Genomic DNA, 14,742 nt, shown 5'->3' with positions numbered 1-14,742 from the left:
TGGTGAAATGCCAGAACTTATTAAATTTCTCTTGCACCCTATCACAGGCAGGTGTTTGACATACTCCTATGCAATGCCTATAATGTAGCAGCCAGCTACTAGTATCTCAAATTGGTAGAACCACAATTCTTACTACAAATCTCTGGTCAGCACTGACTTACATATGCCTCATCTGTTCCTATGGATAAACCCAGAAAACCTACAGAAGTTGTGAATGCAGATGAAGGACAACTCTCCACTCAGTAGTACCAGTTACATCTCTGTAGTAGAATAAAAGTACCAGTGGCCATACTTGGGCTAGAACTGGAAATCATATTCCTGATCTTATGGACCACAGATTGCACTCCTTTAGAACGGTTTTAATTCTTGCTAATGTTCCATGACACACAGGGTCAAGGACTGTGGTGGTAAATAATACACTTAACTACAACATCCATTTCTGAAGCCTATACAGATGTGCAAGGCATGTTTAGGGCCATAATAAAATGCAATTGTTTAATTCAGGTTTTCCATATTATATTTTAACTTTCCTGCTATACATGTAAAACATTCAACCAAAGGTGTTATAATTAATACATGCCTGGATGAACTTCTTTCTGTACAACCCAAGACCTGGAGCCTGTAAATTTCCCAGATTCTGGAACATTCCATCATACAACTCCTGGATGTTATTTTTACTCCTCTTAGTTTTCCCCAGCTCATTTCTAACATCTTCAGTCCAATCCTGTGAATCCAGAATAACACCACTTTACCACTTCTCGCACCCAACCAAAAAACAAAAGTTAAAACATAGCAGCTACTAATGGAAGCTGGGCTGCTTCAATAATTATTCAGATGTGCCCTCAACACTCAAAAAGCACATGCATGCATTTAAACATCACACATCCCCTCACAGGATGAAGAATTCAGTTATTGTACCTTGAAGAGCATTGCGGGGTTGGACAGCTGCTCGAGGGCATGGACAAAACCTTGCACCACTCCTCCTCTGTCCAATTTGTTCTTCAACCTATAAAGAATAAATCATCACAAAGGGAAGAGGAAATATAATCGCAGTAGCATTCTCTTCTGCTTTGTGAATAGATAATATAGCTCAATTCCTCCATAAAACACCAAAGAAGCTTTCTTAAACTGCAATACTAAAACAGAATATTTATCACTTACTGGTAAGTGTGCATGAGGTATTTAGGTAAAAAGGACCCCTCCAGTTGCGAACGACTCTGGGGTTGCGGTGCTCATCTCGCTTTACTGGCTGAGGGAGCTGATGTTTGTCTGCAGGCAGTTTTTCTGGGTCATGTGGCCAGCATGACTAAGCTGCTTCTGGAGAAACCAGAGCAGCGCACGGAAACGCCGTTTACCTTCCCGCCAGAGCAGTACCTATTTATCTACTTGCACTTTGACGTGCTTTCAAACTGCTAGGTTGGAACGAACTGAGACTGAACAACAAGAGCTCACCCCGTCACAGGGATTCGAACCGCCGACCTTCCGATCGGCAAGCTCTAGGCTCAGTGGTTTAGACCACAGCGCCCCCCGTGTTCCTCCTGGTAATTTTGGTAAAAATGGGTTAAATGTCCCCCACCCCCCAGCCTAGGCAGTGAAGATATGTGATCCAGACTTGTACTGGCTAGGCAAGGTTCCTCCCCATTTCCATCGTGCTGCTAAGCAGAAGAGAAGCAAAAGCAAGCATGCTCCTCTGAGCAAGCATGAAACAAAACATGTGAATCTAATTTATAGATTCCTGCAATAACTTAGAACAGCTCCTTCGGCAAATTAGGTGGGGCTGGGTGCCTCCTGCACAAGCACCAGAAGTAAGCTTCACAATAAGTGACCAAGTGGTATCCAAGGCTTTCCTTCTACTGACAGAAAACACACCAACTGGTGGAATAGGAGCAGGAAGCAATTTATAGCAATTCCTGCTCTGCCTTGCAGCCTACCCCTCTCAAAATTTGCTCCAGAGGGTGGAGGGATTCTCCAGAACATATTGGAGGGAGTGTGGGGCTGCAGGGGAAAAGAAGCATTGCTGAAAATTGCCTCCCTCTACCATTCCACAGACAGAGGCTTTCTCTCAGTAGAAGGCAAGCATTAGACACCACCCAACAGAAGAGGAGGAAAATAAAAACAGTTGTTACTTTTAATTTTGCTGAGAAGTATGTTACAAAATTGGGACTCTTTAACAGCTAAGGAAGTGCAGAAAAGGGAAACGCCTATATTTCTTAAGATACAATGCCTACCTCTAACGCTTCAATTTAAAATGTACTATACTGTAAACTTGAGACTGGTGTATGTGCTTTTTGGAATGTATAATTTCTTGTTGCCAGCAATAAAGATTATTTGCTTCCAAAAATGTATCGCTCAACATCCTCACCTTGCTACAAACTCCTTATTCCTATGGCCCACGACAGTTTCCTGGAAAGAAAAGCTCTCACTGCTGATCATGAAAGGATACACTAAGGCCTGCGGGTAGCTGTTGGCAATTTCTTCCACTGCATGTTGTACGGCAATTGCTTCCTCCTTGTCAAGCATCGCCATCAACTGGCTGATCCAGCCAATGAACTGCCAACAGGGTACTGAGGAAATCTATTTAAAAAACATGTAATGTATGTGAAGGTGGCGAAAAGCAAACAATACCCATTTCTTCTACCCATCTCAGCTGAGCCAACAGAATAAAATGCAGCATTTACCCTATTGTAACTTTCGTCTGGTAATGTGCATGGATGATATCAAATTTGCATCAAGTGTTGACTTTGCAAAGCACATTACAGCACGTTTCTAAGAATGTTAACACAGAAATAAACAAGAATTCTTAACTAAACTGGGAATTAAAAAGGGGAATCTTGTGTTCAGCTGCTAAAGCAGTTTTACACTTCCTTACGCTGAAATGCATTTGCGCCATTTTATTGCCCACTCACCCAGTTTGGAGAGATCCTTTCAAAGCTCTTTGCAATCCCTTCTTATTTTTACTACCCTGAATAATTTTATGTCATATCAAAACCAACCTTATATTTTTGTTTGCCCACAGGGAAGGGAAGGCTCACCTCTTGTGCCATGAGGCCCAAAGTCTCTGTTGGGTACTTTTCTACAATTTGCAACAGCCTGGGAAATTTCAACCTGGCTTCTTCAGAATTCAGTTTTAGAGCTTTTATGACTTTCTCCACCACAATGGCTGGAAATGCCTGCAAATCCACAGCATTTATATCTGACAAGACACAAGACGACAAACAGAAAGCCATAGCTTGCAATGTTCTATTAAAAACTCTATTTCAATAAAGTACCTTGTCAAAATCTAATATTTAAAAACAACAGCTAACTCTGTTTGGCCTCTGTCAGACATTTAGTCTGTGATAATGCAGCTCACTGCTCTAAGCATTTTGCATATGTGGGTATTATAACATTCTCTCCATGAGACAATAACCTTGGGACTCATCAGTATTGATGGTTGGCCAGAATGAAGTTTACAAAACATATTACTGATGGTTTGGGGGCACCTAGCACTTTGGAGCACAGTATATGCTAAATCCATTTATTTAATTGTAACCTGTTGTTTTTGTAACCATCTCAGGACTCAATTGGCAGTATCTCATTGTCGTTTATTTTAATAACTATTTTATCAGTTTTTACTTGTTTTACTTGTATTGTTTTATTGTTGTATACCACTATGGTTTTTATAATGTTTAGTGGTTTATAAATATTCCAAATATTTTTTTTTATATAAGATAGAATAACATGTGAATGAATGAATGAATCTTTATTTGCATCAGCCATCGGCCAAAGCATTAAAACAACAATAGGATACACAAAGAATAGAAATAAAAAGTCAATTATATAAAATACATTTTAGGGTTTTGAATCAGTAGTCAAATAGTAGATCTTATTTGAAGTGCCCCTGCTAAATACCTTGCAACCTTTGCTGTCACCTGCTCATCTTGATCTGCCAAGAGAAAGGACGCCGTGGCAGTGGCTGGGCAACCCAGAATGGACAATAAAAGAGGGGTGATAACCTCATTCCTCAAGTCTTTATAAAGAGTGCAAGCCAGATGGGCATGCGCCACCGATTCGGTACTGCCATCTCCACAGGGACATAAGCATTTTTCGTTTGGAATTGTTCCTCAAGTACAGCCGAGGGCAATACATTCAATCTTGCAAGAGTAAAAGTGTCTATATTTTAGAACTGCTAGGTGAATAATGTTATTTTCTGATGATGTAAAACCACCATGAGTTGATTTTACTTCTTCAGTTTTGGTTAGGAAAAACATTTGTAGGAACAGATCATTATGGTAAGTGATGATATGTACCTTACCAGAACAAACACGAAAACTAAAATCCAACCTGATGTTAGATATACTAGCTCTTATCAGCTATCAAAATGTTCAACTGGGGTAGATTTAACTGTCCAAGAAGAATACATCACTGTGGCCTTAAATATACACCCACCCACCCACCAATCTAGCTTTGTCATAGCTGCATAACTGGCATGAACAACCCCTCTTTTATCTCACCTGCTGAGCTTTCTTCTTCCTTCCGGAGGTGACTGTCACAGAAATTAGCCAACGTCATATAAGCATCTATGACACCCTTTGTATCCATGTGTTCAGATGAGATGGACTGTACCTCTTCTTCAGCTTTCCTTGCAGCCTTGCTGAAGCATTGGAACGCCCTCTTGTTCAAACCTGCTATAACCTGAAATTACAACAAATCAGAAATCCCAGAAGCAAGTTCAAGAGTCACAGAAGTGGGCACTTAAATTTAGAATCTAAATAAAAGCATGTTAAGGCAACAAGATTATAAATGATTTCTTAAAACAAGACTACAAAGTGCTTTTAAGGCAGACAGATACTAAGGCACAGGCACAGAAATAGGAGGCAGGAGGAAAGAAAAGGTTCAAAGAAGGAAAGCAGGAACAGCTTAAAAAGTGAGATCTAGAACTGTTCATGGACAGAGCACATTCCTCAACCTCCCCCCCCCCCAAAAAAAAACACCCTTGGGCTGTGGAAGTGTGCCCTCCTGCTGCCAGCACCTAGAATTTGGGCCAGTGAAGAAAATCAGTTGATAGAAATTAAAGTATGTACAACTAGAAAATACCGTTTCATGCAATGCAAAAATTAACTTACGGAGATTCATTGCTACAAGATATGATGGCAACCACTGTGATGCATTTGTGAGATTCTTAATGGCATCTGGCTACTGCTAGGAACAGCAAGGAGGAGGAAGATGGAGAGCACAGGAGAAAGGTCATCCCTGCAAGTCCCTGCCTATTCCCGCTACAGGTATGGTGAGGTAGAAGACTTAAGATGAACCAGTGCAACATAAAATTCACTGGTGCAAAGAGTGCCATCCAGAAACCAGTAAGAGGATTTCATAGCATGGAATTAGTAAGTTCCACTGAAATCACTATAACGTTTTATTATTATATAATAGATATGATATAATCCAGTGGTTTTCAACCAGTGTGCTGTGGCACCCTGGGGTGCCTTGAATGATGGTCAGGGGTGCTGCGGGCAAGACTGGCCTCTGTTCCTCTTTCATTCCCTCCATTCCTCTGATGCCGTCTTGCGTCTCTGCCTGTTAAAGGCTTGCACAGCTGTTTGTTGCAACAGCTCTGGCGACAAGCTCCCCAGCTGAATGGTGCCTCTGGCCAGGGGGTGCTTCCCATGCTCCTGGGGTAGGGGGGCAGCTCAGAGACCAGAGGCAGCAGCTGCTGCTGCCCAGAGGACTCCGAAGGAGAGGGGAGAGGAGGCTGAGGAAAGATTCCACAAGGGAGGGTGTTTGAAAAAGGGTGGGAGGCTGCCGGCTCTGCAGGCAAGGGGTGACATAACTGGGCTCCTGCGCCCCACAGGGGAGCTGCAGAAAGAATGTACTTGGTCAAGGGAGCCGTGGACCCAAAAAGGTTGAAAACCTCTGATATAATTGATTAGGGCAAGAAAGAAGAAAATCAAGTTGTACCCTCAGTCACTTGTTTAGCAATTCTGAGAGAAAAAGAACTTACCTTTTCAATATTATCAGGCTTTTCTCCTGAAAGCACTAAGACCTTTTTAGCTTTCTCTTCCTCAATTTGGTCAAGACACCCTGGATCCTTGCAAAGGGCACTGGCCATGATGTGGAAAGTGGTACCCAGGAGGTGGTTTTGGTTGCGGAAGGTTAAGGCACTGCTGCTCAAGCTGCCCAATTTATCCTCATCTGTTGGACCAAACATTGTAAAATTGACACTGTTACAAATATGATATATGCAGAAAGCGCAGTTAAGATCCTCTCTTAACCAAGCACGATTGCATTATGCATAGTAGACCGCTTCATGAAACACATACCTAGAAGGGAGGTGGTTTTGAGTACTGTAAGTATTTGTTCAGGACTACTCTGGCTTCGGCTGCGACTGTGGCTGAAGCGGCAATAGCTGTGGTTCCATCTCACAAGCCAGTCTTCTCTTGTCTTAGAATCTGCATGCAGGTCCTTCAGAAGTTTCATGGCTACTGAGAAGCTGTTCTGCATTAACATTTCAGGGGGGCGGGGGCGTGTGGAGAGAAACATCAGTAAAAAACAGCAAAGGATATGGAAGAAAGGCAAATCTATTAAATATGAAGGTAAGAAAAGGGTAACAGAAGCATGTGTTATCCAGATCTACTTCTTATGTTTTTATAATGGATTAAGGGCTGCTAAACAGGACATAGGCACCTGTTTCCTGGCACTCTCTATCATTTTCATTTTCATGGTAAATTTGCAGTTTCTAATCAGTGAGTGTATATCTTCATCTTCATGGTCCACTTCCATTTTGAAACTAGCATCTCCCCCTCCATCCACTTCTATACTGTCTTCCAGACTCGTTTTAGGAAGTCTCTCCTCAATTTTGTCAAGAAAGAAACATCTGCAGAAACATAAGGAAAATAACATAACGTTGACAGAAACAGAACTGGAACCACAGAAGACATTTCAGTCCTTACTCTTATTTTTCTATATGAAAAGTTGGAAGGGAAGGAAAATGCATTAAATAAACATCTGAATGTTGTGGGTATGTAACATGCAAAACCAATCCTTGAACTGTCATGACCGTCTATCAACAGAAATGATTAATTACAGAAACAGTTGTAGACAGTGCAAGAACAATTTCACTGGGAACATGTTAAATGACTGAATGTTTAATAGATATATGCAATTACAAATAATCAAGATCAGCCTTTATTTACCGATTTGTAATGATATCATCCCAAATGTTCATAGGATCCATTTTGGTATCGGGATATCTGTTTGTCCAAATACTAAGAAGTCTCTTAAGTGATGCCTGAGAACCTATATTACCTAAGAACCATTTGTTGGAGGAAAGAATACAAAGTTTAAAAATTACACCTTCAACCTGATAATGCAGCATAAGAAACACATGTCAAAATCCTAAATAACTAGCATGGCCAGTTACTGATGTTGAATTGTTTGTATGCATATTTGTTTTATAAACAGCAGTTCAGTGGAAGCTGGTTCTGTCAGCTTCCGGAATGTCAAAACAGGTCATGATGTGGCATAGAAGAACAGTAGTTTAAAACAGAAGAGTAGCTTAAATACAGAAATACACTTGCATCAGAACAAAGTGATAAAAAAAACCCTGTAGTAGTAGCCACTATCAAGAAAAGGTGACATCCAATATCATTATAGCTATTCTGTACATTTTTGTAGGTGCAAAATGAAAGATACATACCTCCGAGTTGGGATTAATTTCCCCTCAGATTTACAAGTCTACTACAACAATGTGAAAGCACTGCATGAAGTTGAAAAAACTTACCTGGCTTGCTTATAAAGTTGACAAAGTCCTGTATTTCTGTTAAAGCCTGAACGGACTGCAGCTTGGTAAGTCGACTCTGGTGCAACAGTGAATCGATATTGGAATAGTTCTGTGGAGTAGACAACATTTCCATTTGAATTCCTGTACAACAATTAGTGGATTTTCCTTTATGCTATGCTTTTCCTTACACATTCTGCAGTTAGCAAGCCCTGATCATCTCAAGGAATCAAGACTTTAAACCTGAACCCATTTTATCCCCTTTTAACTCCCAAGGAGGCAGTGGAGAGTGACATAATCCTGCAGTAGCAATGAACTTTTATCAGTTATCTACTGACTTTTCACACCAGATGTATGTGATCCTTACCTGCATGAACACCTGCATAGCGTTATTGACATAATATTTGGCTCTGTCAAAATCATCCTGTAGAATGTAGAGAAGACTCAACTCTTGGCTGTAATACATTTCTATTAGAGCTTTCTTCTGTTCAGTCTTCATAGCTTCATCAATGAATGTCAGTAAAGACTGGTCATTAGCACCATGAAGGAGAAGCTTCAGTTTGCTGCGAATTATGTATGGCAGATAGGTTTCCTAAAGTGGTGGGAAATTGAAATTAGTTTTATTACATTGAAATAGCATTCATGACCTGATTGCATTATCCTGGATTATATTTCACTTAATTATATTTATATTAAAACTTTAATGTCCTCTGCTGCATTTGGCGCTTTCGTTTAATATTTTAATACATACTAACAGTGAGATTCTTCCACACAAGACTAATATTAGGTTGAGAGCTCTTCCCACAGGGAAGGACCAAATGACACATTACACAGCAGATTCATGACTGATCTCAAAACCCTTTTTTAAAGAAAAGAACGAAAATAAATTGAAACACAGCTGCTACTAGGGTAGCCAGTTTTTCTGGAGCAGCAGCAGGGGAAGGAAAATACTTAACTCCCCGCCCCCTGCAGCGCACATGCACACACACACACTTTGCATACTCAAAACCCACACACCCCAGAAGCTGCTGTTAGACCTGTAGTAGGAAAACACAGAGATGAATCACAAATCTCCATTATCGCATGCAGTTTGGCCCTGACATACAGTATAAGCAGACTGATGCAATGAACAAGTGCAACGTAGCCAGAATGGAAAATATATACGTATGTTTGAAAACCTGATAAAATGGATCACTCCATGTTTTATTTAGGTCTGAGGGCTGTCCATTATCAATGTTTACAGTCGAACAGTATTCCAGAGACTTCCATTCTGTCAAGCGGTTGTAACATTCAAGAGATGCAAGCTCCCAAAAATCTTTTTCTGCTTCTGTTGGTTCTTCATCAGGCCAGTCTTGCATAGAGAGTGCCTGTAGAAACAAATGCATGTGTATCTCAGTGATTAGCTAGTAATTTAGGTAAAGGGACCCCTGACCATTAGGTCCAGTTGTGACCGACTATGGGGTTGCGGCGCTCATCTTGCTTTATTGATGGAGCCGGCGTACAGCTTCCAGGTCATGTGGCCAGCATGACAAAGCCGCTTCTGGCGAACCAGAGCAGCACACTGAAACGCCGTTTACCTTCCCGCTGGAGCGGTGCCTATTTATCTACTTGCACTTTGACGTGCTTTCGAACTGCTAGGTTGGCAGGAGCAGGGACCGAGCAATGGGAGCTCACCCCGTCGCGGGGATTTGAACCGCCAACCTTCTGATCGGCAAGTCCTAGGCTCTGTGGTTTAACCCACAGTGCCACCTGCGTGGGTTAACAAGGAATTTATAAACTAATAATTTATCTGTACGCAATTATGAATTCATAGCCAATTTGCTCTTCCATAACAGTTTTGATACCTGTGCAAAAACAACACCGCGTGACCTAGGAGCAAAGAAAGCTGCCGAATACCAAGCCCAGCCATTGGCCCACCTAGATTACAACCGCCAACACTGATTTTAGACAGGCGTCTTTTCCAGCTGCACCTAGAGATGCCAAGGACCTTTTGGCATGCAAAGCTTGTGCTGCATGCATGAAAGACAGCCCCTCCCATAAAAGCAGAACTACCAGTCATATAATATTTCTGGATAACTGCCAAAATAGAGATGCTCCTTTAACAAAACTATTTTTTTTAATACAGCAACACTCCTTTGTATTTAAGCATATCCAACAATATATAGACTCACAAGTTAACAGACGAAACACTGAAAGCAAACTGTTAACTAATGAAAGAAAGGAATAAGAAGAAGAGAACTCAGGAAACCACCTCAACCAGTTTAAGCAGGGAGGGTGTCGGGCAACAGGGAGGGTGGTACGCAAAATGCATCCCCCGCTTTGTTTCTCTGGCCCAACACCAGGAACAATCCCTGAAATTGAGTTCTCAGAATGGCTTCATGGGAGGGCTGGTAGAATTCCTATCAATGGGATTCCCCCCCCCCCACACACACACCCAGCACACCCTGCCCAGCCTTCCAACCTATGTTGGTGTTGCACCAATTACTCGGACCGTCCATTAATCAATACTCTGACTACACCTTAGGGGCTAACTTAGAGGTCAGTAAATCAAACTCTCTTCTACCCCTACTAATGACTATAAAGCTGCATTGAAAAGCTTTCAAAGTCTTAACACATTTATGTGCAATTCATGCCTCTCCTTTTCCTCAGTCATGAAGAAAATTGTCCTGGCTAAAGCAGAGAAATGATGATTTGAAGAACCTTTAAAAAATCAATATTCAGCCTGAACAATTACTTATTTTTTCTTCAGATACTTGAAAGCAAGACTTCATATGAAAAGCATACCTTATCATATTGCTTTGCTGCTTCAGCATAATCGTTTTTTGCTTCTGCTAATAGAGCTTTATGAGTAATTTCCTTAGTGTCAATCTTTCCACTAAAAATAGCCCGCAGAACATCATAATCTCCAACTGATCGATAAAGCCTAGAAAGTGAAAAAAAAAATCCAGGATACAGCTGAATGCTTGATATTGCTAAAGGGACGAGGCAGGGATGTCTTCTGTCTCCCCTGCTATTTATAACAGTTATAGAAGGTAAAAATAAAACTTTGTCTAGGATGTATGATCTCTTATTGGATTGGTACACAAAAGACGAAGAGGTGAAGGAGGCTATGACCAAATGGGCCATGGATATTGGTCACAATATTGATTTTGTAATGTGGCATGAATTGTGGAATGTTAATATGAAGTTCACGGCGTGTACGGCACTGAGGGAGAACCTTTGGAAAATGATTTATAGGTGGTATCTCACGCCAGTGAAGTTAGCTAAGATTTATAGATTGAAGAATAAGAAATGCTGGAAATGCGGAGAGGTAGAAGGTGACTTCTACCATATGTGGTGGACATGCAGTAAGGTGAAAGGCTTTTGGGAATTGATTTACAATGAGCTTAAAATTTTTTTGAAGTATACTTTTCCAAAAAAGCCTGAAGCCTTCCTGCTAGGAATAACTGGCAAAGAAATTTAAAAAGAAGATAAAAATCTATTTTTATATGCCACAACGGCCGCAAGAACAAAACTGAAAAAGGAAGGTAATACCTACTATAAGTGACTGGCAAGTCAAGATGATAAACTATGCTGAGCTAGCTAAAATAACAGGAAGATTAAGGGATCAGGACGAACAGAAATTTCATGACAATTGGAACAAATATTTGACGTATATAAGAACTAATTGTAGAACTTTGACGACACTGGCGGGACTGGAATAACTAACAGCGAACGACTAATAAGTAAAGGAGATAAAATACGTGATTCCAGAATTTATCTGATACTTACCAAAGGAGTGGAGGGAAGTGTAAGGCTCGGTGGAGCTTAAAACAATTATATGTATGATTCATGGACTGGATATGACACATGTAATTTATGTATTATACTTTGTATTTGTTTATATGTATATATAATGATAAACCAATAAAAACTCATTGGGGGGGGGAAAGAAAGTGGAAAAAAATCCAGGATACAGCTGAATGCTTATTGCTTAAGTACACGTTATCCTAACTTCCATAAGCAATGGCCCTGAGGTCATTTCACGCATGTATATGAAATTGTGTAAAATGGGGAGCACCCAGGAGAGCCCTCCTCAACCAAGGCCCCTCCATCCCTCTGGCCTTCAGGAGCCTGAGCTGAGTCATGCCAGCTATCATGCACGGTAAAGCTTCTGCCCTGCATGCGTCAGCTGGGCCAGCTACACCGCCCCTCCACTTCCCGCGTGTCAGAGGAATGGTGGGGTTTGGTTGAACATTTCTGGGTACCACTTCCAAGTACTTGGCATGTGTGTGCATGGTCACAAACAAAGGGAATGTACATAATTGGGGCATTGCCTGTTTTTTTATGTGATTATTTCCCTCCTTCTTTCAGAACCTGTCTTCCCCATCCCTAATTCCCCCAAAGACATTAAATTGGATAACCATTGCAATCAAGAGATGGTGCTGACTCCCTTACTTCTGTTCACTGCTGCCTGCATTGTTTTTCTTGCTCTGGTGCCTTTGCGGGTAATCAAGAAGGATAGTTTGTCATCAGCTACTGAAGACATCATTGCACAACCCATAATGTGGACAGCAATGAAGAGAAGTGAAGAGAGTAGGCTAAAAAGTACCCCTGTTAATAGAGCAGCAGGAAAGATTCCATTGAAGGTTTTTTTAGAAGCTCCAAATGACTTAGAAGTGGTGAAGGTTACACTAGGGTGCTTGGGGAAAGTAGGGGAGTTCCCCCTCACATATATTTACACATATACACCACACAGAATTTGCCATCCAAAACCTCTTGGCTGTATACACCCCATGGTTTAGCCACCCCAGGGCAGCTCAAAGTAATCCAGTGAGTATCACTGTTGAGTAAACATTAGAACCTAATCCAACAGCGTCGCTATTGAGAAAATGCTAATTCAATAGGTGTTATATAGGCTGCAAAAATACTACTACTTATAGTTTTTTTTTATACAGTCAATTTAAAAAACATACCATACAATAATGTAACTCTAGAGAGGAAAGAAAAAAACTTACTTGGCAAGTTCAATCCATTTGATCACATTGGGTGAAAGTTCTGTCTTTCCACGCATCCTTTTGGCGGGTGGCTCCTCCTCCTCCTCCTCCAGGGAAAGGTGAATTAAAGATTGTTCAAGAAGCAGGATACCCACTGGCTGCTGCAAACTTGCTAAGCAGCTAGTGCTCACACTTGAAGGGCTGAGGTCCAGCAGCTCTCTGTGTTGGTAGCTCATTTCCTATCACACCAAACCCATAATTAGCTATTGGAATTACTTTGAGGTTAGCTTAATATGTAATGTTAAATAAGCCATGTCTCTCTCTCTCTCTCTCACACACACACACACACACACACACACACACACACACATTTAATCCAACAGCCCCCTCTGTTATGTCTAGAACTAGGACAACTTACTTATGTCTTGACATCATAATATTGTGCATTTCCCTAGCCTCACTTCATATTATTATTAGCTGCAGAGACAGGGAGATGTACAACCCTGTCATAATCAGACACAAGCAAGTTGTTTTTGTAGTGATTGTTTGAAATGCATCCCTGTTTCATTGGTGTGAGCCGCTTTGAGTATGGTTTTCTTTGTGTGTCTCCCAAGACAGATGCAGTTCCACACTAAACACCTTTGTCTATAAAGAAATTAGCCAACTAGGTAAATTTTATAATGTAGAGAACAAGAATTAAGGCAACTTCACAGACCATTAAAAGAAGGAAGAACTAGTACGTCCCTGGGCAAATATTAACAAATTTAAGTAAGAATGGTGTCATCTTTAATCAATTTTAGCTTGGGCTCATTTATATCTTCTGTAAAAGTGGTGGAAATTTTCTGGTCTGCTGGTCAAGTTTGGCCCACCAGCCTGTTTTCTTCAAGTCACATCAAGTGACACAAACATGTGGGAAGCACTGCAGAAGGGGCTTTGGCAAGTTTCTTTGGAAAGAAAAAAATGTGTCATCTTTCATTGGAGCATTTCTTTTTTTTTTTTTTTCCTGAAGGAAGTAGTTTGTTTTCAAAGCACTTCCCCCACTGCTCTGAATACAAACTACTTCCTTTGTAGAGGGGGAAATGCTCCTGTGTTTGGGACATTTTGGGTCATTTTCCTCTGTGCAGAAACTTCAAAGGGGCTCCCTCTAACCGACCATCAGCCAACTGTCAATTAAAGGGAGCCTATTTGAGATGTGTGTCTTTAAAAGGGGTTGCTGTACAGCAGAACTTTCCAAACTGTATGTTGCGACACATCAGTGTGTCAGCTGCAGTGTGTAGGTGTGTCACGCAAACATTCCCCGTGCTCCTCCTGGGGCTGGAAAGGGGTTAGTTTAACCAGTTTGCTAGTAAAACTGAATTACTGTGTAACGAAATGATGCATTTCTAAAAAGTGTGTCACCAACATGAAAGTTTGGAAAGCTCTGCTGTACAGGGACTTCCTTTGAACTTTGACATATGTCAACATCATTATGAAGCCAGATAGTTGACAGGTGAGTGGGTCTACCCACCGGTCAAAGATGCCCCATGGTGAGTGGAGAGAATAAAGATCCGGCAACTGGGCCAAAAAGGTTTCCCCCCAACCTGGTGTATATGCCTAAAAGGACAAAACAGGACAAAATTCAAACTGCAACATAGAAAGCACTACCTGGATGCAAGCTATGAACGGTGGGAAATACAGCACAGATGTTGCCAGGAAGTGGTTGAAATCCTCAAGCAACTGCTGGACAACATTGTTCTTCTCAGGCAGAGTTTTCATTTTCTTCATTTCTTCCAGAATTCCACTAAACAAACTGCTGAAAAGCTGCTTAGCCAGTATAGGGTCTCTCTGTAATTGACAACGCAAGCAATGAATCCTTAGTACAACTGCACTCGTGCTTCCACAGAGAATCATGTGTCTCTTCTGCAACTGGAGCGTAGAAGTTTAGAGGAACAGCTTTACATTTGAGTACCTTACACAAATTTTGAAATTTCGTTTACCACAACTGTGTTACCAAAACGCAGTTAAAAAACA

The 14,742-nt window shown here is 41.1% G+C and overlaps 1 protein-coding gene across 1 annotated transcript in view; it reads right to left on the bottom strand.

Moving 5' to 3' along the window:
- Positions 1-14,742, bottom strand: part of PRKDC (protein kinase, DNA-activated, catalytic subunit) — an 85,746-nt gene that overhangs the window by 15,056 nt on the left and 55,948 nt on the right. Inside the window, exons 62-76 of the mRNA XM_083518264.1 lie at positions 14,377-14,556; positions 12,754-12,971; positions 10,541-10,679; positions 8,935-9,123; positions 8,124-8,348; positions 7,760-7,868; positions 7,173-7,284; positions 6,664-6,853; positions 6,300-6,474; positions 5,981-6,171; positions 4,494-4,674; positions 3,033-3,193; positions 2,363-2,574; positions 919-1,006; positions 581-724 (exon numbers count right to left, since the gene is read on the bottom strand). Of these exons, the coding sequence (XP_083374390.1) occupies positions 581-724; positions 919-1,006; positions 2,363-2,574; positions 3,033-3,193; positions 4,494-4,674; positions 5,981-6,171; positions 6,300-6,474; positions 6,664-6,853; positions 7,173-7,284; positions 7,760-7,868; positions 8,124-8,348; positions 8,935-9,123; positions 10,541-10,679; positions 12,754-12,971; positions 14,377-14,556 (2,514 nt within the window). The remainder of the gene's footprint in view (positions 1-580; positions 725-918; positions 1,007-2,362; positions 2,575-3,032; positions 3,194-4,493; positions 4,675-5,980; positions 6,172-6,299; positions 6,475-6,663; positions 6,854-7,172; positions 7,285-7,759; positions 7,869-8,123; positions 8,349-8,934; positions 9,124-10,540; positions 10,680-12,753; positions 12,972-14,376; positions 14,557-14,742) is intronic.

Source organism: Podarcis liolepis (genome assembly GCF_965112155.1).
Source record: "Podarcis liolepis genome assembly, chromosome: 8".
NCBI classification, from domain to species: domain Eukaryota; kingdom Metazoa; phylum Chordata; class Lepidosauria; order Squamata; family Lacertidae; genus Podarcis; species Podarcis liolepis.
This window is presented reverse-complemented; position numbering and strand designations above follow the sequence as displayed.